This window comes from Pristiophorus japonicus, chromosome 4, assembly GCF_044704955.1.
Source record: "Pristiophorus japonicus isolate sPriJap1 chromosome 4, sPriJap1.hap1, whole genome shotgun sequence".
Lineage (NCBI taxonomy): Eukaryota > Metazoa > Chordata > Chondrichthyes > Pristiophoridae > Pristiophorus > Pristiophorus japonicus.
The window spans coordinates 192,964,179-192,988,397 of NC_091980.1; the positions used below are offsets into that span (position 1 = coordinate 192,964,179).

The 24,219-nt window shown below is 44.1% G+C and overlaps 1 protein-coding gene across 4 annotated transcripts in view; it reads right to left on the reverse strand.

Annotated features, from left to right (window-relative positions):
* Window positions 1–18,608, reverse strand: part of LOC139262275 (galectin-related protein) — a 41,139-nt gene extending 22,531 nt beyond the window's left edge. Inside the window, exons 1-2 of one of the 4 annotated variants that reach the window (XM_070877429.1) lie at window positions 18,309–18,608; window positions 16,839–16,927 (exon numbers count right to left, since the gene is read on the reverse strand). In XM_070877429.1, the coding sequence (XP_070733530.1) occupies window positions 16,839–16,882 (44 nt within the window). In that variant the 5' untranslated portion in view covers window positions 16,883–16,927; window positions 18,309–18,608. Of the gene's footprint in view, window positions 1–16,838; window positions 16,928–17,662; window positions 17,840–18,085; window positions 18,207–18,296 lie in introns of those variants that run through there. The other 3 variants (XM_070877430.1, XM_070877428.1, XM_070877426.1) reach the window with 3 other exon arrangements.
* Window positions 18,609–24,219: the final 5,611 nt, after the last annotated feature.

The following is a 24,219-nucleotide window of genomic DNA, read 5'->3' on the forward strand; positions in this document are numbered from 1 at the left end:
TGAGCGGTCTATGTCTCGGGTGCTGTGCTGGTCTGCTCTCTGATGCCAGATCCACCCTCAGGTAAGGGCATGCTTTACCTCTAAGCACGGAGGGCGTCCGTCGCTGGAGGGGTGAAATCTTCCCAGCTCCAATGGATATTCTCCATCCACCTTCTTCCGAGTAGCGTTGGTTCATCACCTGCAACAATCCACAGGGGTAACTTGTGCACCACGCCATCATGGATTACCTTTACATCCGCACTACCCACACTACCAACGACTGGGATCAGTTTATTGGTGTAGTTGCGCAGCTTTGCCTGAACCGGGAGCAACTCTGGTCGTTCAGCTTGATTGTCCCATAGACTCTCAAAGGCGTCTTGATTCCTTACTGACTGGCTCGCCCCCGTGTCCACTTCCATGAAGACTGGAATGCCATTTATCTTGACTTCCATCCTCAACGGAGAATACTCTGTGGTGCAGGTAAACATGTCACATACCTCATCGTGGGGCTGAGCTGCTTCTCTGTATCGTTTCATAATCCGCGCTGGATTCATGGCCATCTGCAGACTCTTCTTCAACACTGAGTCATATTTCGTTTACACATTCGCTGGAGGTGCCCCTTTGTTCTGCAGGCTTTACACATAGTCTCTAAAGTGGCACTGGTGAGCCCTGTGATTCCCTCTGCAACGCCAGCCTGGTGCTACTCAGTTAGCCCCCTCGGCGAACTCTGAGTTAAGGGACTCTGGGAGGGAGGGAGGGGGGGGGGGGGGTGGTGGGATGTTCTCACTTCTGAGAAGGTTTATGTTCTACAGTCCAGCCTCTAAAAGGTGCCACTCTGTGCACAGGACTTGTCGGGTTTGAGCCCCGAGGAAGAGTCCTCCTGCCTAGAGCCGCAGGTAGAGGTTATGAATGACTGGCTCACGGAGATGGCGTTCTGCAGTGTGACTGTGGTGTCCACAGACAGTAGCTTATGAAGAAGGTCCTTATGGCCGATTCCAATGACAAAGATATCCCGCAGCACTTCGGTGAGGTGGTTGCCAAAATCACACGGTGCTGCCAGCCTTCTGAGTTCTGCAGCATATTTTGCAATTTCCTAGCCTTCGGGCTGTCGGTGGGTATAAAACCAGTGTCTGGCTGTGACGATGCTCTCTTTTTAGGCTCGTGTTGTTCTTGGATCAGCGTTACAAGCTCCTCGTACATCTTGGTCGTTGTCTTCGCTGGTGCCAGCAAGTCCCTGACGAGGCCATAGACAGTGGGCCCACAACTCGTTAGCAGGTTAGCTCTGCGCTTATCAGCCAGTGTGGCTGGATCGTCGCCTGCCAGGTCGTTTGCCGTGAAGAAATGGTCGAGCCTCTCCACGAAGGCGTCCCAATCATCACCAGCAGCGAACTGCTGCAACGTACCAAGCGTAGCCATTTTCGCGTGAAGGTCCGTAATCTCGTCGCCAATTGTTGTCTTTAGATGCTCTGATAATGACTCCACAAGGCAATGTGTTGTATTTGAATTGTAGTGACCTTAGTCCTTTATTGATAACTCCAGAGTGAGGATCACACATGGTGGCCTGCCTTTTATACTAGGCCAGGCACACCTGTACAAGTAACCTATAAGTCTCCCACTGCTGTGCCCTCTGATGACACACCTTGTAATAGTACAAACAGTAACCATGTAGGATACATGACAAAAGCCATCGCCAGGTCTCATCTATGGTGGCCGGGAATTGACTCTGAGCTGGAATCTTGTGTACATCAGTACAACACTTGCATGCAGCTCAGCAAAGCACCAGCGGAATCACCGCTGAGTCTGTGGTCGTGGCCGTCCAAACCATAGTCCAGGATCCACAGACTTTGCAGGTCCCTTCCTGGGGAAGATATTTTTAGTTGTGGTGGATGCATATTCGAATTGGATGGAGTGTATAATCATGTCATCCAGCACATCCACAGCTACCATTGAGAATCTCAGCGTCATGTTTGTGACACATGGTCTGCCTGACATCGTTGTTCGCGACAACGGATCGTGCTTCACCAGTCAGGAGTTTCAAGAGTTCATGAAACTCAATGGTATCAAACATGTAAGATCAGCACCGTTCAAACCTGCATCCAATGGGCAAGCAGAACGTGCTGTCTAAAGTATGAAGCGAGTAACCCAAGGCTCACTGCAGACCCGCCTGTCATTCATACTGCTGAGTTACAGGATAAGACCACACATGCTTACCGGGGTCTCGCCTGCTGAACTAATGACAAAGAGCGGTCTTAAGACCAAGCTATCTCTTGTACACCCTGACTTGAATAATCAAGTTGAATATAGAAGACAAAGTCAGCAAGGGTATCACAATCGCGCAGCTGTGTCAGGCGATATTTCTGTAAATGATCCTGTATATGTTCTGAATTATGGTCAGGATCCCAAGTGGATCGCTGGTACTGTCAGTCAAGGAGGGCAACAGAGTATTTATTGTCCAGCTCAAAAATGGGCAAACATGCAGGAAACATATGGATCAGACAAAGCTGCGGCACACACAGAAAAACCGGAACAGTCGGAGGACGAGGCAATCGACGACCAACCAACCAACCTACCCCCAGTCATCAGAGGACTCAGTGGTCATCGGTGAATCGGGACTTTCAATCACTGACATGGCCATTGCCACTCCCATCAGGTTAGCCACCCAGCCACCAGTTACAACAGACTCTGAACACTCACCCAAGGCTGGAATTGAACTGAGACGGTCAACCTGGGAGCGTAAAACACCGGATCGTCTCAATTTGTAAAATACTGTGTTAATATCTCGGGGGGGGGGGAGGTAGGGGGGTATTGTCATGTATGTACTTTTTGGGATCACTAGCCACTAGATGCCATCACTGTTGGAGGCCATTGGGCTGCATGCCCGTGTGTACAGCCCAAGTATAAAAGGCCAGCCATTTTGTATATTAGTCACTTTGGGCCTTCATAAAGCAGAGCCAGGATCATACCTCTTGGAGTTAAACAGTACTCAGTCTTTATTGCATACACAACAGTATGGACACTCTCTTTTTTGGCACCCCATAGGTGGCTACGGTTGGAAGCCTAGTCATGTGGGGATTGAACTTGCATCCCTTGCTGCTGACACGGGACTGAATGCCATGTCACACTCATTGATATTTCAGATGGGAAGATCTTTGGTTTTACCACAATCCTTTATAAAATTTATGGAGTGCTGTCAGTATACAAACCTTCCCCATCTGAAAATTAAAATTATGAATGCAAGACAAGGGAGGTTCAATATTGGACTAATCTTCTGACACAATCTGTCATCTGACATGGGTTTTCGCTCATGCATAAAACACCCACTTCTAGAAATGTATGCTGAATACTAAAACATAATTTATATGCAGTACAAAGAAAGAACTTGTATTTTTATAATGCTTTTCATGTCCTCCGGCTACCCCCAAGGTGCTTCATAACCAATGTAGACAAACAGCCAATCTGTGCATAGCAAGATCACACAAACAAAAATTAGATAAATGACTAATTATTCTATTTTTAGTGATATTGGTTGTGACCGATAAATGTTGGCCAGGAAACTGGGAGAAACTCCCCTGCTCTTCAAATAGTGCCATGGGCTCTTTTACGTTCACCTTAACAGGCAGACACTGCCTCAAGTTATCTTAATATATACCTACTCTAGAAATAGGGTGAATGCTTAACTTCTATAATCCACTCTCTGAATGGTAAACCGAACTTTCACTACATTCAAAAACCCTTTGATTATTGTAACTGGGTTGTTCAGGTCTGCTCCAAAAGATGTAGTTTAAGCTGAAAACATAGAAAATTACTAGGTCACAATTTTAAAAAAATGTGTAGAAGCAGGAGTTGAACAGAAAAGAAAGCTTGGGGGTGATGCATAAGGGAGTTGCCAGGAATCTCCATTAGTGCTCCAAAATGGAAGGATTGCTACATGCTGGAATAATTAGTACCACACTGTTGCAAGATAATTCCACTGTTGAATCACTCAGCATTTATTTTTAAATGAGGAGCCACACATCCGCCTCCTCACTTTTTTTTTCAGAAGCTGCAGCCTTCTGAAACCGGGGTCAATGAATTACTAATATCTGGACATCTCCACTTTAAATATCCCACAAGGCGTATTTCCTCCTGCCATCACTAAATGCGTCATCCAGTCTCATTTGTAAAGGTCATTTATGGGTGGAAGAATTTGCATCAAGGCTGGCCTGAATCCTGCAGCGAAACTGCAAATGGATGGAGGATGCTTGGGAAAATTCTGCAACGCTTAAGAGGTTTCTAACAGAGTAGCTGATTTCATGCCAATGGTTGCTCTGCATTCTGTTTAATCTTTGAAGTACATTCAAAATTTGCCATATTCCCCCTGAAAATTTATATCCTTTTTTTGGGAAAAAGATTAAGTGTATAATTTTCCACAGCAGGGTATTTTCATAAAGGTTAAGGGACAAAATGCAACATTCAAGTTCCATAGTAAGGGGTACTTCGTCCTACAGATTTTCAATGCTTAAGAAGACAACCAGAAGGTCTAATTGTTGGCTATGCAGATGAGTCAAACTGCTGCTGTAGCAGATTGTTCATTGGCGCACAGTATGTTGGTATATCCTAGGGTTGTGTAACTTGAGAGTTCATACATGTAATTTCCAGCGTAATGAATTCTTACTCGTGGCAGAGCTGCCAGGTTTTAGAAACATAGAAAATATGAGCAGTAGTAGACCATTCGGCCCTTCGAGTCTGCACCGCCATTCAATATGATCATTGCTGATCCCCTATCTCAACACCATATTTCCACTTTTTCCCCATACCCCTTGATGTCTTTTGTGTCTAGAAATCTATCTCCCTCTTTAAATATATTTACTGACTTGGGCTCCACAGCCTTCTGTGGTAGCGAATTCCACAGGTTCACCATCCTGTGAGTGAAAACATTTCCCCTCATCTCGGTCCTAAATTTCCTACCCTGTATCCTGAGACCGTGACCCCTTGTTCCAGCCAGTCTATCCAACCCAGTCAGAATTTTATACGTTTCAATAAGATCCCCCTCATTCTTCTAAACTCTAGTGAATACAGGCCCAGTCGACCCAACCTCTCCTCAAATGACAGTTCTGCCATCCCAGGAATCAGTCTGGTGAACCTTTGCTGCACTCCCTGTGGCAAGTATATCCTTTCTTGGGTAAAGAGACCAAAACTGCACACAATACTCCAGGTGCGGTCTCACCAAGGCCCTGCATAACTATAGTAAGACATCCTTGCTCCTGTACTCAAATCCTCTTGCAATGAAGGCCAACATACCATTTGCTTTCCTAACAGTTTGCTGCACCTGCATGTTTGCTTTCAATGACTAGTGTACAAGAACATCCAGATCCCTCTGTACATCGACACTTCCCAAGCCATCACCATTTAAATAATACTTTGGTAGGAAAAACATAAAGGACAAAGTGGAACTTCACATTTATCCACGTTATACTGCATCTGCCACTAAGTTTGGTTCATAACTACGATCACGTGACCTAAACTGTATTAAAACCAGCCTGGTTGCAATGGCCAGGAATTGAACGCCAATCAAGTGGAAGACAGCTATGTTCACCACTATACAACCATCGCGCTCTGCGTGAACTGTAAGCCTCTCTGTACAGAGCACTGGCCATGGGAGAATTACTGGACCTTTACTCCTGCTTGTATTTCTCATGTTCTTTTGCAAGTGTGGATTTTATTTTTTACCTATCATTTCTCTGATTTATGTGCTTATCATTTTTTCTGATATGGGAGTGTGGATTTAATCTGTATATTTCAGCTTCTAGTATGTGACTGTGGGTTTTACTCTTTCCCTATCATAAGAACATAAGAAATAGGAGCAGGAGTAGGCCATACGGCCCCTTGAGCCTGCTCCGCCATTTGATGTAAAATGTGAGGCAATTCAAACTGGCCTGCTGACACACATTCCCACATGTCTTTACTAGTGGAACATACTGGGAAGCAGGTCACTTCTTTGTCTGTCCGCCCTGCACTGGGAAATATTGTCGGACTGGGAGATGACTAAAACATATTGGCCCAGAAATTGTGGTCGGAGGCTTCCCGCGGGCGGTTGCCTCCGACCTGAAAAATTTCTATGAATTTACCTGGTGGTCCAGGAGGTTCGGAGACTTGTGGTTCTGGGCCTCTACAATAAGGCTGCGTAGAGGCCCACATATCCCAAGGATTTAAAAGCTTCGTACGTGTCTCCGGGATCACGTGGGCCGGCCCAAACAATCAAAGTAGCGGGATCCCCATTCATACTTGTGGTGAGTTCCGTCTATACGGAACTTGCTATAAGTATGAATGAGAATACCCCAAAAACACACAAGCACGTAAAAATAATGTTTTTAAATATCACATTTAAAATTAATCAAATTAAATTTAATTATTTAGATACAAAATTAATTTTTTGAAAAATAAATTTACATATTTTCAACGGTCTAAAAATAAACTTGCCTTATTTAATAGGATTTTAAATGTTTAAATTATTGGGGGAAAAAAAGTATTTTTCTGTCCTTTAAAAGTCTTGCGCTGCCTGCTTTTATCAGTTGTAAGAATTTCAAGGGCATTCGCTGGGCAGAAGTTAGCCTCACTCTCCGCCTGCGGAGGCCCTTTATTTTTGGATGCATGCGATCTGTCAAGAGGATTCCTGACAGATCGCAAGTTTTGGGTTTACCTAAACCTGGAATTTGCGGGGCACCTATGTACGCGTCCACAGGGGTCGCAAATTCAGGACCAAGATAAAAGTATGTGAAAACAGGAAAAGGAGTAGGCCATTCACCACCTTGAGCCCATTCTGCCATTCAATTACATCATGGCAGATCTGTATCTTAATTCCATTTACCCACCTTGGTTCTTAATAACTATAACAAAAATCTATCAATCTCCGTTTTGAATTATTCAATTGACCTAGCCTCATGAGCTTTGAGGGAGAAAGTTCCAGATTTCCACTACTTTATGCAAAGAAGTGCTTCCTGACATCACCCCAGAACAGCCTACCTCTAATTTTAAGGTATGCCCCCTTCTCCTGGACTCCTGCACCATAGGAAACAGTTACTGTCTATTTACCCTATCAATGCCTTTAATCATCTTGAACACCTCAACACGATCACCACTTAATCTTCTATACTCAAGGAAATGCAAGCCTACTATTTGAAAGTATAAGGTAGTTTAAAAAAAAGTCATGTTTGAGAACTGCTGCACTTTAATCTTTTTTTTTTAAAACTGCATTTGTCCTTGTTTGGGTGGGTGCACACACTAGTCCTGAGGAGGCAGGAAGGATGTTTAGGGTGTAATTGAGGACTGAGGTTGAGCTGGGGATTGGACAGAAAATGTTGAAACATTACAGTTTCATCTGATCAGAATCAGCTGTTTTGTTTCTTCTTCTGCATCACTATCTTGACCTAGGGATAAGTATACTGACTTCAGTTCAACATTAACTGCCTTGGAGCCAAACTAAACTTCCATAACTCATTTCACTTTCTTACTGAAGTTAATGGGACCCTCCCCCACTGGCTCAGTGATTTAATCCAGTGAGCGGAGAGCCATAAAAACCAGGGAAATCCTCACCTGTGCTGAGTTAGCTGAACTCCGTGTTAATGCCATTACAATGAGCCTCAATAATAATAATAATACAAAGAACATCAGCCAGGGCTCCTGCTGCTGATCCTGCTCCTGCCACTTAAGCCACTCCTGCTGGAAGACCATGTGTTGGGTGTCAGGTGAGGATGGTATCTGATTCGGCTGTGTTGGCCATTTATGACTATGGCTTACGTATGAACAATGGCTACTTGAGCAAGGTACCAGACAATCTTGGAACCATATCACAGCAAAGGGGGATGGCGGGGGGAATCTGGTCAGTTATTTTTAAAAGGAATGTTTTAGGAAAGAATTCATGGGAAAGTGACAAACTGCCTCAGCTCAATTTTTTCCCCAGAACTGCAACATTTCTTTACCATAAAGTCCCACGTAGTTATGTTCAAATGCTGGAACAGTAAAGAAAGTCATTCTACAAAAAAAAATGTTGCTCCTTCTTGTTCACCAACAAATCCAAAATTAGAAACCATCAATGTTTACTTATGTTCCACTGCTTTCACTATATGTTTTTTGTGAGAACTTCATGAAATTAAGGCGTAAAATACAAATTAAACCATATTTCAGCACGAGTAACTTTTTTGTTCAATGTAAATCACTATCTTGTACAAAATTGATAAAAGACACCGTTTTTGCGCTTGTTATGAGTGATGCAAAACTGGCTCAAGGATAAATGTAACCCTTTTCTGTAATGTGCTGGTACATTTTGCATTAACTTGTAGTTAATAAGAACTTGTGTTGCTATTGCAAAATAGCGTAATTGAAACTTCAACGAGGAGAAATACAGAAGTCATATATTTTTGACAAGATGAATCACCCGTATTTAAATAGGTAGTGATCAAGCCTTGGGAATGTTGTGCTTTCTTGCTAAGAACTATCCTCCTCCCCAGGGCCATGAGAAAGTAAACTACGATATACACAGCATGTTTGCTAAAGAATGGGGAATGCTAATTCTTCCCGTGCCAAGAACTCCAACCTCCCATGAACTCTGTTCTCATCTTTGATATTTTTTTCTTTTTTCGTCGCCTGTTAGTCACCGTTCTATGGAGATAAAGAAATCTGTAAGATTGCAACGGAGATAAAGAATCTGTACTATTTCCTCCTGTCCCATTGCCCTCCCCTGCAAGAAGCATTCCATTCCCAAATTTGTTAGTTGCTATTAATTTTCTACTGTAGTATTAGCAGCCTTGTCATATACTGGAACCCTTAAATGTTAAGATTTTGTTTTTGCTGCCATGGTCCGAGAAGGGAAAAATTGTCTAGCAACTTTGAAATGATCATCTTGTCCAGTTTGTGAAATTGTCTCCTGTTGCATGAATGGATATTTAAAGTGGACACCCCCACCCCCAACCTCCTCCAAATAGCTCAGTGAATATATCCAATGAGTAGCTGAGCCACAACGACCAGGAAGGTCCCAGATGTGGTGCCTATTAGTTTGTCACAGCTAAATGGTAAATATAAGCTAACTTGATCCCTGCTTCTGATCCCTATCCAGTGACCTTTGTTGAGTATGCATGTATGTGGATATCTGGTGAGGACCAGATTGGATCCTCAACAATTGCATGTCTTTCCTCTTCTTCTCCTGAACTAATTCTTCCAGCCCTACTCACTATTACTTTTCCCTTAAACCCCAGTCCCTCTGCCACCTTGGGCTAGTATTCCTACTGGACTGGTTTACAATCTCTCTCTCTCTGCCTCAATCTAGGAATCCTGACTTGCTCAAAGTGGCGTACACCATCGATCTTTGCTCCAGTAGTCACCCAACTGTCTCATTCCCATCTCCCAATGCTTTTTCCACCGGTCACACTCCTCTGGAGCTAATCTCTTAAAGCTCCTTCCCATCCCACTCTCCCTAATTTACTCTTTATCATCCATCCAACAAACCTCCAACCACTTTTCCTCTCTACATCGCCCATCAAAATGTTTGCTATCTTGAGGACAAGGCTCTCCTCATCCATGGCTTGTCTTGAGGGAGCATAGGAACAAGAGTAGGCCATTTAGCCCCTCGAGCGTGTTCCACCATTCAATGACATCATGGCTGATCTGTGACCTAACTCCATATACAGGTTGAACCTCCCTTATCTAGCACCTTCGGGACCTGGCCTGTGCCAAATAAGGGTTTTTGCCGGATGAGGGGAGGTCAGCAGCCCAAGGTCTGTGTCCCGGGCAGGTTCAAAGTGTCGACGGGCCACGAAGGAAGTGCCGGCAGGCCCTCGGCTGGCCAAGTGTCGTCACAGCCCCAGCGGGCCGGGTGTTGGTTCGGCCCCAAAGTCGGGGTGGAGATCGGCTGTGTTCTGCGCATGTGCCCCAGGAATCAATCCAGACAAGGGGTGGTGCCGGAAAAGGGAGGTCCAAACTGTACCTGCTTTTGCCCCATATCCCTTAATATCTTTGGTTAACAAAAATCTATCAATCTCAAATTTAAAATTAACAATTGACCGAGCATCAACTGCCATTTGCGAAAACTTCCACCACCATTTGCTTGTAGAAATGTTTCCGAACTTCAATTCTTAAAGGCCTGGCTCTAAATTTTAGGCTATTTTCCCCTGGTCCTACACACCCTAACCAGTGGAAATAATTTCTCTCTTCCCCTATCAGGTGCCCTTAATATCTAGAAAACTTCAATTAAATCACCCGTAAATTCCAGGAAATACAACCCTAGTTTATGTAATCTCTCCTTGTAATTTAAACCTTGGAGTCCAGGTATCATTCTAGTAAAGCTACGCTGCACTCCCTCCAAGGCCAATATATCCTTCCCAAGATGTGGTGCCCAGAACCGAACACATAACTCCAGGTGCGGTCTAATTTGGACTTTGTATATCTGCAGTATAGCTTCTACCCCCTTGTATTCTATTCCTCTAAATATCAAGGCCAGCATTTTATTAGCCTTTTTGATTATTTTCTGTACCTGTCCTTGACATTTTAACAATCTATGTATATGGACCCCTAAATCTCTGACCTCCACTGTAATCCAGCGATTATAACACTCTAGGTCCTGTTTTTAAATTTAGGTCCTACTACTCTCCAAACAGGACCTCTTGTCTACTCTTTCCTATGTTGTTGGTCCCAACATGGACCACAATGACTGAATCTTCTCGCTCCAATATCCTTTCAAGCTGGTTCGAGATGTCCCTCAACCTTGCACCAGGTAGGCAACGTACCATGTGGGACTCTCGATCCTGCTTACAAAGGATGCTATCTGTTCCCCTAATTATTGAATCCCCTACAACTACCACATTACACTTCCCCTCCTCTTCCCTTTGGACAGTCTCCTGCTCCAAGGTGCCATGGTCAGCACTCTGACTGTCCTTCCAACAATTTTTATCCTTATCCTCACAGGCAGCAAGTAAACTGTACCTGTATGATAGCATCAGTTTCTCCAGATCCTTGTTCTCTAGCTCACCTGGGTTCCCTTTGCTCTACACTAGCGGTCACACCAACCTCATTCTGATCCTGCACCTCTACAAGGTATGACCAAGGTACGGTCCAGATACTCCACCCCTCCCTTATGTGTTAGAGTGTCTCCAACTCACATTCCAGCTCAATGACTGAGCCGAAGAGATTAGAGGTGGAGACATCTATTGCAAACTTGGTTCACTCCTGGACAGTCTTGCTATCCACAAACGCATATGTACTCACAACCTGCTCTGCCATATCTTAGTCTACACTTATTTATAGTAATTACTTTTAATTTTTTTTGTATATTCACTAACTTGCGCTAAAACACTGAACAAAATTTTAAATACATACCGTCTCCAGCTTACACGAACCACTACAAGTATTAAAGGCAAAAAGGAGCACCTTGTTCCTCCTCTGCACCGAATTCCCACTTTCCATCAAATTCTCCAATTCCCACTCAGTTCACAATGCACTCTGTTCACCTTACAATCTGTGATTCAGCTCCATGCCTCAGCTCAGGAGAACATGGATGCCCTGGGCCTGAGTGAAAACTGGCTGACTGCTGATGATTCCTTCTCCTTCACCGAGCTGGCTGCCTGGCTTTACATTCCATCACATGCCCTGAGCAAACTACCTTGGCGGTAGTAAAGCTCTCTGCTTGAGATCTCAACTTCACATATTCTCTGACTCTCCACACTTTAACTCCTACCATCCCTCCAATCTATTCTTTCAGATATTCATTTACCATTCCTTTAGACTCCTTCCTCGCTGAAATATTTTGCCCTTCCATCCAATCTCAACCTCTGCATTCAGCAATTTCTCATCCTCAGTGATTTTAATCTCTGCCTGAACTAACTTCCACACTTCCTTGTCCTAATTGCCTCCCTCAATCTCACCCCCACATTTATACTCCCAGCTCATCCCTTTGATCTAGTTATCACATGCGGCCTCAAGATCTACGCACCTACCTGCTGCCTCAACCCCCCCTTCCTGTCACTTTCCACCGCTGGAACCCCTACACACAACTCTCTTGCCATCAACCTCTAAATCTAATCTCCCCACTCCTCTAGCCTGTCACCCAAGATGACATTGACATCTCTGTCAATCTTCTCCGCAACTCTCGTTTCCACCTTCAATGCCTGTGTGTACCCCTCGTAAACCAGGTCTCCCTCCCACATCCTAATATTACAGCCACCTTTTCAGCCTCAAATCTATAACTCCTAGCCAGAATGCACTTGGTGATTAACTGACCTGCAAGCACACCATTAGATCTGGGTAGACAACCTCCAGCTTCACACAGTTGCTACCTCCCCTTGGTCAGAACCACATACTACTCCAAGATCATCCTGAAGAGGGAACAACATCAAACTCCTTTTCTTCAGTATAAAGCACCTCCTTAGTCCTCCCTCCACCATATCCCTATCCTCACCTCCAGACTCAAAATACAAGGAACTCGTGAGCTTTGTTGTACCCAACATTGAAGACCTCTGCAAATCAGCTATTGCCTCTTCTGAATGCTCCACAACACCCCCTACCCTCTACCCAACCAATCCTATTCTCTCCAGTTTCTACCCACTTCCTTTTAGCCCTCATCTTGTACATAAAGCCTCACAATGATATTCCTACCTCTCTTTGTTCAAGATCCTCCATCTGACTTCCGATTTGAGCGCAAGAGTAAAGATGTCTTACTGCCATTTATATTGGGCCATGGTGAGACCACACCCGGAGTATTGTGTACAGTTTTGGTCTCTTTACCTAAGGAAGTATATACTTGCCATAGAGGGAGTGCAACAAAGGTTCACTAGACTGATTCCTGAGATGGGGTGATTGTTCTATGAGGAGAGATGGAGTAGGCTAGGCCTATATTCTCTAGAGTTTAGAAGAATGAAAGGTGATCTCATTGAAACATACCAAATTCTTACAGGGCTTGACAGGGTAGATGCAGGGAAGGTGTTTCCCCTGGCTGGGGAGTCTAGAACCAGCTGTCCCAATCGCCGAATAAGTGGTCGGCCATTTGAGGATAAATTTCTTCACTCAAAGGGTGGTGAATCTTTGGAATTCTCTACCCCAGAAGGCAGTGAATGCTCAGTCATTGAGTATATTCGAGACCGAGATAGATAAATTTTTGAATATTAAAGGAATCAAGGGATAGTGCAGGAAAATGGGGTTGAGGTAAATCATATTCTTGGCACTGTTCTCTCAGCCCATACCCATCACATTGCATGCATAACATTGCCTCTAACAGCTTTTCCTCCTCTGCATAGATGGTCACCTCTGGTATACCTTAGGGAGTCTATTACTGGTCCCTTGTATGCTATTGCTTGGCAATATTATCTTCAAACATAAAGTCTGCTTCCACATGCTGAAGCCACCCAACTCCGCTTTCTCCATCAATCCAAATGTTCTTGCTCAAATCGCCATCTGTCTGTCCAATAACAAGTCCTAGAAACATAGAAACATAGAAAATAGGTGCAGGAGTAGGCCATTTGGCCCTTCTAGCCTGCACCGCCATTCAATGAGTTCATGGCTGAACATTCAACTTCAGTACCCCATTCCTGCTTTCTCGCCATACCCCTTGATCCCCCTAGTAGTAAGGACCTCATCTAACTCCTTTTTGAATATATTTAGTGAATTGGCCTCAACAACTTTCTGTGGTAGAGAATTCCACAGGTTCACCACTCTCTGGGTGAAGAAGTTCCTCCGCATCTCGGTCCTAAATGGCTTACCCCTTATCCTTAGACTGTGACCTCTGGTTCTGGACTTCCCCAACATTGGGAACATTCTTCCTGCATCTAACCTGTCTAACCCCGTCAGAATTTTAAATGTTTCTATGAGGTCCCCTCTCATTCTTCTGAACTCCAGTGAATACAAGCCCGGTTGATCCAGTCTTTCTTGATAGGTCAGTCCCGCCATCCCGGGAATCAGTCTGGTGAACCTTCGCTGCACTCCCTCAATAGCAAGAATGTCCTTCCTCAGGTTAGGAGACCAAAACTGTACACAATACTCCAGGTGTGGCCTCACCAATGCCCTGTACAACTGTAGCAACACCTCCCTGCCCCTGTACTCAAATCCCCTTGCTATGGAGGCCAACATGCCATTTGCTTTCTTAACCGCCTGCTGCACCTGCATGCCAACCTTCAATGACTGATGTACCATGACACCCAGGTCTCTTTGCACCTCCCCTTTTCCTAATCTGTCACCATTCAGATAATAGTCTGTCTCTCTGTTTTTACCACCAAAGTGGATAACCTCACATTTATCCACATTATACTTCATCTGCCATGCATTTGCCCACTCACCTAACCTATCCAAGTCGCTCTGCAGCCTCACAGCATCCTCCTCGCAGCTCACACTGCCACCCAACTTAGTGTCATCCGCAAATTTGGAGATACTACATTTAATCCCCTCATCTAAATCATGAATGTACAGTGTAAACAGCTGGGGCCCCAGCACAGAACCTTGCGGTACCCCACTAGTCACTGCCTGCCATTCTGAAAAGTACCCATTTACTCCTACTCTTTGCTTCTTGTCTGACAACCAGTTCTCAATCCATGTCAGCACACTACCCCCAATCCCATGTGCTCTAACTTTGCACATCAATCTCTTGTGTGGGACCTTGTCGAACGCCTTCTGAAAGTCCAAATATACCACATCAACTGGTTCTCCCTTGTCCACTCTACTGGAAACATCCTCAAAAAATTCCAGAAGATTTGTCAAGCATGATTTCCCTTTCACAAATCCATGCTGATTTGGACCTATCATGTCACCGCTTTCCAAATGCATTGCTATGACATCCTTAATAATTGATTCCATCATTTTACCCACTACCGATGTCAGGCTGACCGGTCTATAATTCCCTGTTTTCTCTCTCCCTCCTTTTTTAAAAAGTGGGGTTACATTGGCTACCCTCCACTCGATAGGAACTGATCCAGAGTCAATGGAATGTTGGAAAATGACTGTCAATGCATCCGCTATTTCCAAGGCCACCTCCTTAAGTACTCTGGGATGCAGTCCATCAGGCCCTAGGGATTTATCGGCCTTCAATCCCATCAATTTCCCCAACACAATTTCCCGGCTGATAAGGATTTCCCTCAGTTCCTCCTCCTTACTAGACCCCCCGACCCCTTTTATAACCGGAAGGTTGTTTGTGTCCTCCTTTGTGAATACCGAACCAAAGTACTTGTTCAATTGGTCCGCCATTTCTTTGTTCCCCGTTATGACTTCCCCTGATTCTGACTGCAGGGGACCTATGTTTGTCTTTACTAACCTTTTTCTCTTTACATATCTATAGAAAGTTTTGCAATCCATCTTAATGTTCCCTGCAAGCTTCTTCTCATACTCCATTTTCCCTGCCCTAATCAAACCCTTTGTCCTCCTCTGCTGAGTTCTAAATTTCTCCCAGTCCCCAGGTTCGCTGCTATTTCTGGCCAATTTGTATGCCACTTCCTTGGCTTTAATACTATCCCTGATTTCCCTTGATAGCCACGGTTGAGCCACCTTCCCTTTTTTATTTTTATGCCAGACAGGAATGTACAATTTTCTCCAGCTTAATGTTGGTAAAATAAAATCCATCCTCGTTGGCTCCAGCCAGCATGTACATGTGTTAATCTTTGCAGCTGCTGTTTCAGGCTAAGTTCGGAGGTGCAGGACCTTGACATACAATCTCTGGCTCGTTTTCCATCCTGTTTGGTGTTCTGTGTTCTTTTAACCTTAATTTAAACATTTCAAGATTTCTTTCTACACACGAGGAGCGCTATAGAAATACAAGTGGTTTCTGCCCCTGTTGCCCCACACATGAAGAATGACTACTTGGGTGTGGTACCAGAAGTTGCCCCTGTAACCGTCCTGCAGAAAGTAATCAAAAGTTCTGGAGTAACTTGAAAGGGCCTGTGATTCCCTATATGCTGAACTTCTGATCTCAGCTGCCATAGGAACAGGATGGGGACCTAACAGTGAGGGGAGAGGACACAGTAACAGGGACTCACCCTTAGGAACAGAATCAAACAAAAGAGCTCTGAAATGGAAACATCTACACTGAAAACAGCACAAAAATGTTAGCGTACTAAATTGGTCTGAAATGTTGTCACAATTTCTCAGTGGTGTTTACCATTGCTTCCTTGGCATCATTCACATCAAAAAAACTTTGGGATTAAAAAGATGCTCTCTTCCTCTGCACAAGAACATTCTCTGTTAAAGGGCTAACACATTGTGTGCATCAAAATGAGAAACTCTTAAAAGTAGAATGTTTGTGCTTTTGAAATAATGACCTCTGACATGCCTCAAAGTTTGTTGCCCTGAAAACATTCCTGCCCAGTTACTCTAAGACTCACAGCAAACTGTGGCACTCCACATGACTGGTTGGATCACAAATTAACTCTTGGAGCCAAGTAAAATTATTTTCTCAAGAGACTGACCAAAGCGTATGTGTGTGTGTGTGTGTGTGTGTGTGTGTAATGTATGGTCGTTTATCATTTTACAGTATGATTTTAGGCATTAGGCTTTGTGAAAAAAATTGCAACACTGTCTGGTCCTTAACTAACAGGTTCCATTCGTTATTTACAACACTTTTGTTTTCAGCTCCTTCACAATGCTCTTTTACCCAAAAAAAAAGCTTAATTTTTAACTGGATAAACCTTTGCTGACCAAACCACCTTTTTGCAACTCAATACCCACTCGTTTGTACGGAACTGTGATAAGAGGCCGAGAGCAACATTCCTTCTTCTCTGCCTGAAGTAATTAACCATCAATGTCCGGGCTACAGACAGTGCACTGTTCGTGCAGCAATGCTGAACTGCGGGATACGATGAACGAGAATTACCCCTGAATCCAGTCGCGCGTGAAAGAGGTGTCCCAGCTCGCCCTACCTGTTAGGTTTTGAATGAACCATCCCCATAATGCTCATCTTCATCGACGGTTTCAACCCATTTTTGATCTCACCGACAAAGGGCTCAGTCTGTAAAATGAACAATGCATTCGACAATTGTAAATTTCTAAAGCAACATCAAACTGGACAATATTTCGGTGCATTTTAATTTCGTTAGGGGGCGATTTGATCTACAACACTGGTAATGCGCAAGGTTTATAATGTACTCTGTTTAAAGAAAAATAAAGGAACCTACAACGTGTATAAGGTAAACACGCCAGCCTCACTGCAGCAACTGGTTAAGATCTCCCATTAAAATGGACTTTGCCCGAACTGGCAAAAACTTTCAAAACACAGATAAACCAGCCCGAATATATTCATGTCGATAATTCCGATCACAAACCCATTTTCCAGCCAGCAGTCACAAACAAAACTTGTCCCGCAGTGAAAACAAATGGTCAGACACGTGCTAAGTTTACAATGTGTTTTTAAAAAAATCAGCAATAGCAGAAAATTACACTTCACTGTAAAGTGTCGAGACTGAGCTCCAAAGTGCAGCAAGTGAGCCCTGAAGCTGCCACGAAAGCTCAGCTAAATGCCAAGCATTTCAACGGAATCCGTAGTTTGCAAAGTTTATTTTCCACAATTTAATAACCAGGTGACCGAAAAATACGACCGCACTTTAGATGATCAGGTTGGGAGAGAAGGTGGTGGTGGGCTGGGAGAAGAGAAAATATAATCGCGTCAAAATTACCACTTTTTAAAATGAAAAAAAGACCCATTTCAGCTATTTGCTTTTCTCATTAATAAAATCAAAAGACTTACAGATGACGAGTTGTCATTATCCGCCATTTTCCCCCTTATATATTTTTTGCGTTAAGAGGTTGTTGGGGTGAGATCAGGGAGTGCAGGAGTTTGAGTGGCGATGGGTTATCTCCATTGGAGCCCGCCGCCTGCTTCCATCCTGGCTGGCCACAGGCGGCCGCCGCGCCGCGCCGCTTGCCATGGTAACGCCAGCAGGGTGGGCCTTCCCGCAGTCTCCGCCTTCACCGCCCGCACCTCCTGCTCCTGGAACCTGGCTTTTCGCGCAGATAAAGTAATCTCGCAACAACACATTTGCTGAAAATGAACACTGCATTTTCCGGAAAAAAAACGCCAAAAAAAACCACAACAGTTTCGGATCAAAATTTACATGTATATTTTGGGCGCATCAATCATATATATATAAAAAAAATAAACGTTTGTAACCTTCAATTTTTTTTCATTTGCCATATTTTGGCGCGAATTAAGTTTTCTCTTGACTTCACACACGAAGCGGAATGCTGTGCAATTTTAGATTATTTCCTAAACCGATTGCACAGATCTATTTTGAATAGCTATAAGCTGCACTGTTGCGGTATTTTCATTCACTGCTGTTCTTGCTGACCACCACTCGCAATATTAATACACGTACACTTACTACTGAGCTTACTGGTATATTTATTATTAAGGATTCGACAATCCAAAGCTTCCAGGGGTCTCTCCGCGCTGAATCCTCAGCAAATGTGGCTACACCTAGCGCCAACGACACTTGGCTGAGTCTCCAACCTCACTTTTTTTTTTAAGTTGTAAGGTCCGCATTCATTACGATATTTTCTCCACTCGTCATTGGCACTAACTGTACAACTAACATTGCCGCATCAGGTTAGTTTACTGGACATTTTCTGGGGCTTATTTCATGGCCATCAGTTAATTGCACTATATATTTATTGGGTTCTGTGCTTTAGGCTGCAGTTATGCTGCCACGTTCAAGTCAGCGCAAAACGGTTTTAAACGTGTCAGAAGATGATTTGATGCCCCAGCCAGCAGACTAAAGCCAAGCAGTGTGCCCCCCGTCCCCTGCCTGGAGGTGGTCTCAGGACAAATTGAGTTCACGCTGGCTGCAGTATGATAGTCCACCTCAAAGCCACATTTTAAAAATACCTAGATTGTCCACTGTACTGCCTTGGAAAGTTATGCATCGAACGATTTTATTATATGCTGCTGCTGTATGCGCTTGCCTCACATTATAAATTAGTAAACTTGAAAGCAGAGTACTGAGCACTTGTTCAAGGGCACAGGCTTAATTCTTTATGGATGACATTGTATGATCTAGGTGGATGCACTGAGCAGTATCAGTCTTTTAGCTGAGTACTGCATTTCACAGATACCTGTCTGAAATTGGCAGCTGCAGTATAATTTCAGCCCTAAAGACTCATGTATTTGACTGTTCCACTGATAAATGATCAACAACATCAACTTACATTTATATAGCACCTTTAACTTAGTAAAATGTTCCAAGGTGCGGCACAGGAGCTTTACCAATCAAAAGGGAAAGTCTTGCTTGACCAACCTCATTGAATCTTTTGAAGAGGTAACAGAGAGAGTAGACAATGGTAATGCACTAGATGCAAATTATCCAGATTCTCAAAAGGCTTTCGATAAGGTACCCCATAATTGACTGATGAACAAGGTCAGAGAATGCAGAGTCAGGGGACAAGTAGCAGAATGGATAGCTAGCTGGCTTCATGGCAGAAAGCAGAGAGTAGGGATAAAAGGTAACTATTCACAGTGGCAGAAGGTGGGTTCACAAGGATCAGTGTTAGGACCACTGTTGTTCACAATTTATATTAACGATTTAGACTTTGGAATCAGAAACATAATTTCTAAATTTGCAGATGACACCAAATTGAGGGCAATAGTCACTACTGAGGAGGATTGCAACAAATTACAGGAAGACATTAATAAACTTGCAGAATGGGCATATAATTGGCAAATTAAGTTCAACACACATAAATGTGAGGTATTACATTTTGGTAGGAAGACTAGGGAGGTCACTCATTACTTGGAGGGTGTGAGTCTAGGTGGGCTAGAGGAACTAAGGGATAGAAACATAGAAATTTACAGCGCAGAAGGAGGCCATTTCGGCCCATCGTGTCCGCGCCGGCCGACAAAGAGCCGCTCGGCCCTCGGCCAGCAGCCCTGAAGGTTACATATAAACCTTTGAACAATGGCGGAAAGGCAAAGAGCACCCAGCTCAACCAGTCTGCCTCATACAACTGCGACACTCCTTACACTGAAACATTCTGCACTCCACCCCAACACGGAGCCATGTGATCTCCTGGGAGAGGCAAAAAGCAGATAAAAACCCAGGCCAATTTAGGGAGAAAAAATCTGCGAAAATTTCTCTCCGACCCGGATCACGGTGTACAAATACACAAATCACTAAAAGTTGCAACGCAGATTACCAAGGCCTTAAAAAAAGCAAACCAAGCACTAGGGTTTATTTCTAGAGGTATAGAATTGAAAGATAAGGAAGTTATGCTAAACTTGGTTAGACCACACTTAGAGTACTGCGTACAGTTCTGGTTGGCATATTATAAAAAGGATCTAGAAGCACTGGAGAGGGTGTCGAGAGGATTTACAAGGATGATACCAGAAATGCGAGGGTATACATATCAGGATAGGATGAACAGGCTGGGTCTCTTTTCTCCTTGGAAAAAAAAGGCTGAGGGAAGACCGAATGGAGGTCTTTAAAATTATGAAAGGTTTTGATAGAATGGATACAGAGAGACCCGATGGCCTGCATCCTAGGGTCTCAATCGAAGTGGCTGCAAAGATAGTGAATGGATTGGTTGTAATCTACCAAAATTCCCCAGATTCTGAAGCGGTCCCAGTGGATTGAAAAACCGAAAATGTAACGCCCCCATTCAAAAAAGAGGGAGACAGAAAGCAGGAAACTATAGACCAGTTAGCCTAACATCTGTCATTGGGTAAATGCTGGAGTCCATTATTAATGAAGTAGTGGCAGAACATTTAGAAAATCATCATACAATCAAGCAGAGTCAGCATGGTTTTATGAAAGGGAAATTATGTTTGACAAATTTGCTAGAGTTCTTTGAGGTTGTAATGAGCAGGGTGGATAAAAGGGAACAAGTAGATATAGTGTATTTGGATTTCCAGAAGGCATTTGATAAGGTGCCACAGAAAAGGTTACTGCACAAGATAAGAGCTCATGGGGTTGGGGGCATGGATAGAGGATCACAGAAAACAGAGAGTCAGGATAAATGAGTCATTTTCAGGTTGGCAAACTGTAACGAGCGGAGTACCACAGTGCTGGGGCCTCAACTATTTACAATCTATATTAATGACTTGGATGAAAGGACTGAGTGTCATGTAGCCAAATCTGCTGACAAAGATAGGTGGGAAAGCAAGTTGTGAAGAGGACAGATAATCTGCAAAGGGATAAAGATAGGTTAAGTGAGTGGGCAAAAATTTGGCAATACTGTGGGAAAATGTGAGGTTATCCACTTTGGTAGGAAATAAAAAAGCAAATTATTATTTTAATGGAGAGAAACTACAAAATGCTGCACCACAGAGAAATCTGTGAGTCCTTGTACATGAAACACAAAAAGTTAGCATGCAGGTACAGTAATTAGGAAGGCAAATGCAATGTTGGCCTTTATTGCAAGGGGAATGGTGTATAAAAGTAGGGTAGTCTTGCTACAACTGTACAGGGTATTGGTGAGGCCACACCTGGTGTACTGCATACAGTTTTGATCTCCTTATTTAAGGAAGGATTGGAGGCTGTTCAGAGAAGGTTCACTAGGTTGATTCCTGAAATGAAGGGGTTGTCTTATGAAGCAAGGTTGAGCAGGTTGGGCCTATACTCATTGGAGTTTAAAAGACTGAGAGGTGATCGCATTGACATGTATAAGATTCTGAGGGGGCTGGACAGGGTAGATGCAGAGAGGATGTTTCCCCTCGTGGGGGAAATCTAGAACTAGGGGGCATAGTTAGAATAAGGGGTCGCCCATTTAAAACAGAGATGAGGAATAATTTCTTCTCTCTGAGGGCTGTGAATGTTTGGAATTCTCTACCCCAGAGAGCAGTTGAGGCTGGGTCATTGTATATATATAAGGTAGAGATAGATAGATTTTTGAACGATAGGGGAGTCAAGCGTTATGGGGAGCGGGCTGGAAAATGGAGTTGAGGCCAAGATCAGATCAGCCATGATCTTATTAAATGGCGGAGCAGGCTTGAGGGGCCAAATAAGAACATAAGAAATAGGAACAGGAGTAGGCCTTATGGTCGCTCGAGCCTGCTCCGCCATTCAATAAGATCATGGCTGATCTGATCATGGACTCAGTTCCACTTCCCCGCCTGCTCCCCATAACCCCTTATCCCCTTATCGTTTAAGAAACTGTCTATTTCTGTCTTAAATTTAATCAATGTCCCAGCTTCCACAGCTCTCTGAAGCTGCGAATTCCAATGCTGCGTGATGTCTTCGTGATAGGCCTCAGCCATGATGCGATCCTCAGGAAGCTGTTGGCTGCAGAGACGCTGGATTTGAAAAAGGCCATCGTGACTGCCCAGGCATGCATGACAATGGATGATAATTTGAGGCAGATGTCATAGAAACATAGAAAATAGGTGCAGGAGTAGGCCATTCGGCCCTCCGAGCCTGCATCACCATTCAATAAGATCATGGCTGATCATTCACCTCAGTACCCCTTTCCTGTTTTCTCTCCATACCCCTTGATCCCTTTAGCCGTAAGGGCCATATCTAACTTCCTCTTGAACATATCCAATGAACTGGCATTAACAACTCTCTGTGGTAGAGAATTTCACAGGTTAACAACTCTCTGAGTGAAGAAGTTTCTCCTCATCTCAGTCCTAAATGGCTTACCCCTTAACAAGTCGGTGTTCCACGGCAAGTACTGTAAACAAGATGATGTCATTTTTGGGCAGAGCTGCTTGCGCGAAACCTGCCGCTGCTCAGAGCCCGCCAACTGGTTCGAACCAGATGTTGGTATTGTGGGGGCAATCATCGGTCTCATCACTGTCGGTTTAGACAATACTCATGCAATGGATGTTCGAAAGTGGGACATCTTCACAGGATGTGTTCACAACAGAGCAAGCATGGTGCGGCTCACCATGTGGTTGATGAGAACCAGTTCAGTGATGGCCCAGATACGCAACCCGAGGAGGAAGTGAATGGACTGTCTTCGTTCCTGAGCAAGAGCCAGCCGTTAGTCGTTAATGTGAAGCTGAATGGCATGCCTGTATCAATGGAGCTGGACACGGGTGCGAGCCAGTCGCGAATGAGTCAAAGGACATTCGAAAAGCTGTAGGACACTAAGGTTGCAAAACCGAAGCTGAATCCAGTCAATGCCAGGTTGTGTACTTACACTAAGGAACTCATACCGGTGCTCGGCAATGCAGCAATCGAGGTGTCATATGATGGTGTGGTTCACAATCTATCATTATGGATCGTCCCAGGTAATGGTCCAACGCTGTTCGGCAGGAATTGGCTCGAGAAAATCAAGCTGAACTGGAATGATGTCAAGATGTTGTCCTCAGTGGATGATACTCGTGTGCTCAAGTATTGAAAAAGTTTCCTTCTTTGTTTGAACCGGGCCTTGGTAATTTTACGAGAGCCAAGGTGCAGATTCACCTGGACTCCAATGCAAGGCCTGTCTATCATAAAGCTCGGTCTGTTCCGTACATGATGAGGGAGAAGGTTGAAATTGAGCTTGACAGATTCCAGGGTGAAGGGATCATATCACCAGTCGAGTTTAACGAGTGGGATAGTCCCATTGTTCCTGTGTTGAAGAGTGATGGCACTGTCAGGATTTGTGGAGACTACAAGGTTCCGATTAACTGATTTTCGAAATAGGATCAGTATCCATTACCGAGGGCTGATGACCTGTTCGCATGCTAGCTGGTGGAAGGTCATTCATGAAACTGGATCTGACATCGGCCTATATGACCCAGGAGCTTGTTGACACTTCAAAGAAACTCACCTGCATCAACACCTATAAAGGACTGTTCGTCTACAGCAGGTGTCCTTTTGGGATTCGTTCGGCTGCAGCCATATTTCAGAGGAATTTGAAGAGTTTACTGAAGTCCGTTCCTAGAACTGTCGTGTTTCAAGATGACATTCTGGTCACAGGACGTGATACTGCTGATGACACGCGGGAGGAAAATTGCTGCTGATGGCATCAGGCCCACTGGTTTGAAAACCAAGGCCATCAAAAATGCACCCAAGCCTCAGAATGTGACGGAGCTGCGCTCGTTCCGTGGGCTACTCAACTATTTTGGTAATTTCTTACCCAGATTGAGCACTTTACTAGAGCTACTGCATGTGTTACTAAGAAAAGGCGATAACTGGGTCTGGGGTGCGTCTCAAGATAGAGCCTTTGAGAAAGCCAAGAATCTGCTATGTTCAAACAAGTTGCTTGTTCATTATGATCCATGTAAGCGTCTTGTATTGGCCTGTGATGCTTCATCATATGGGGTTGGCTGCGTACTCCAACAAGCAAATGAATCGAGCAAACTACAACCTGTTGCATATGCTGCGG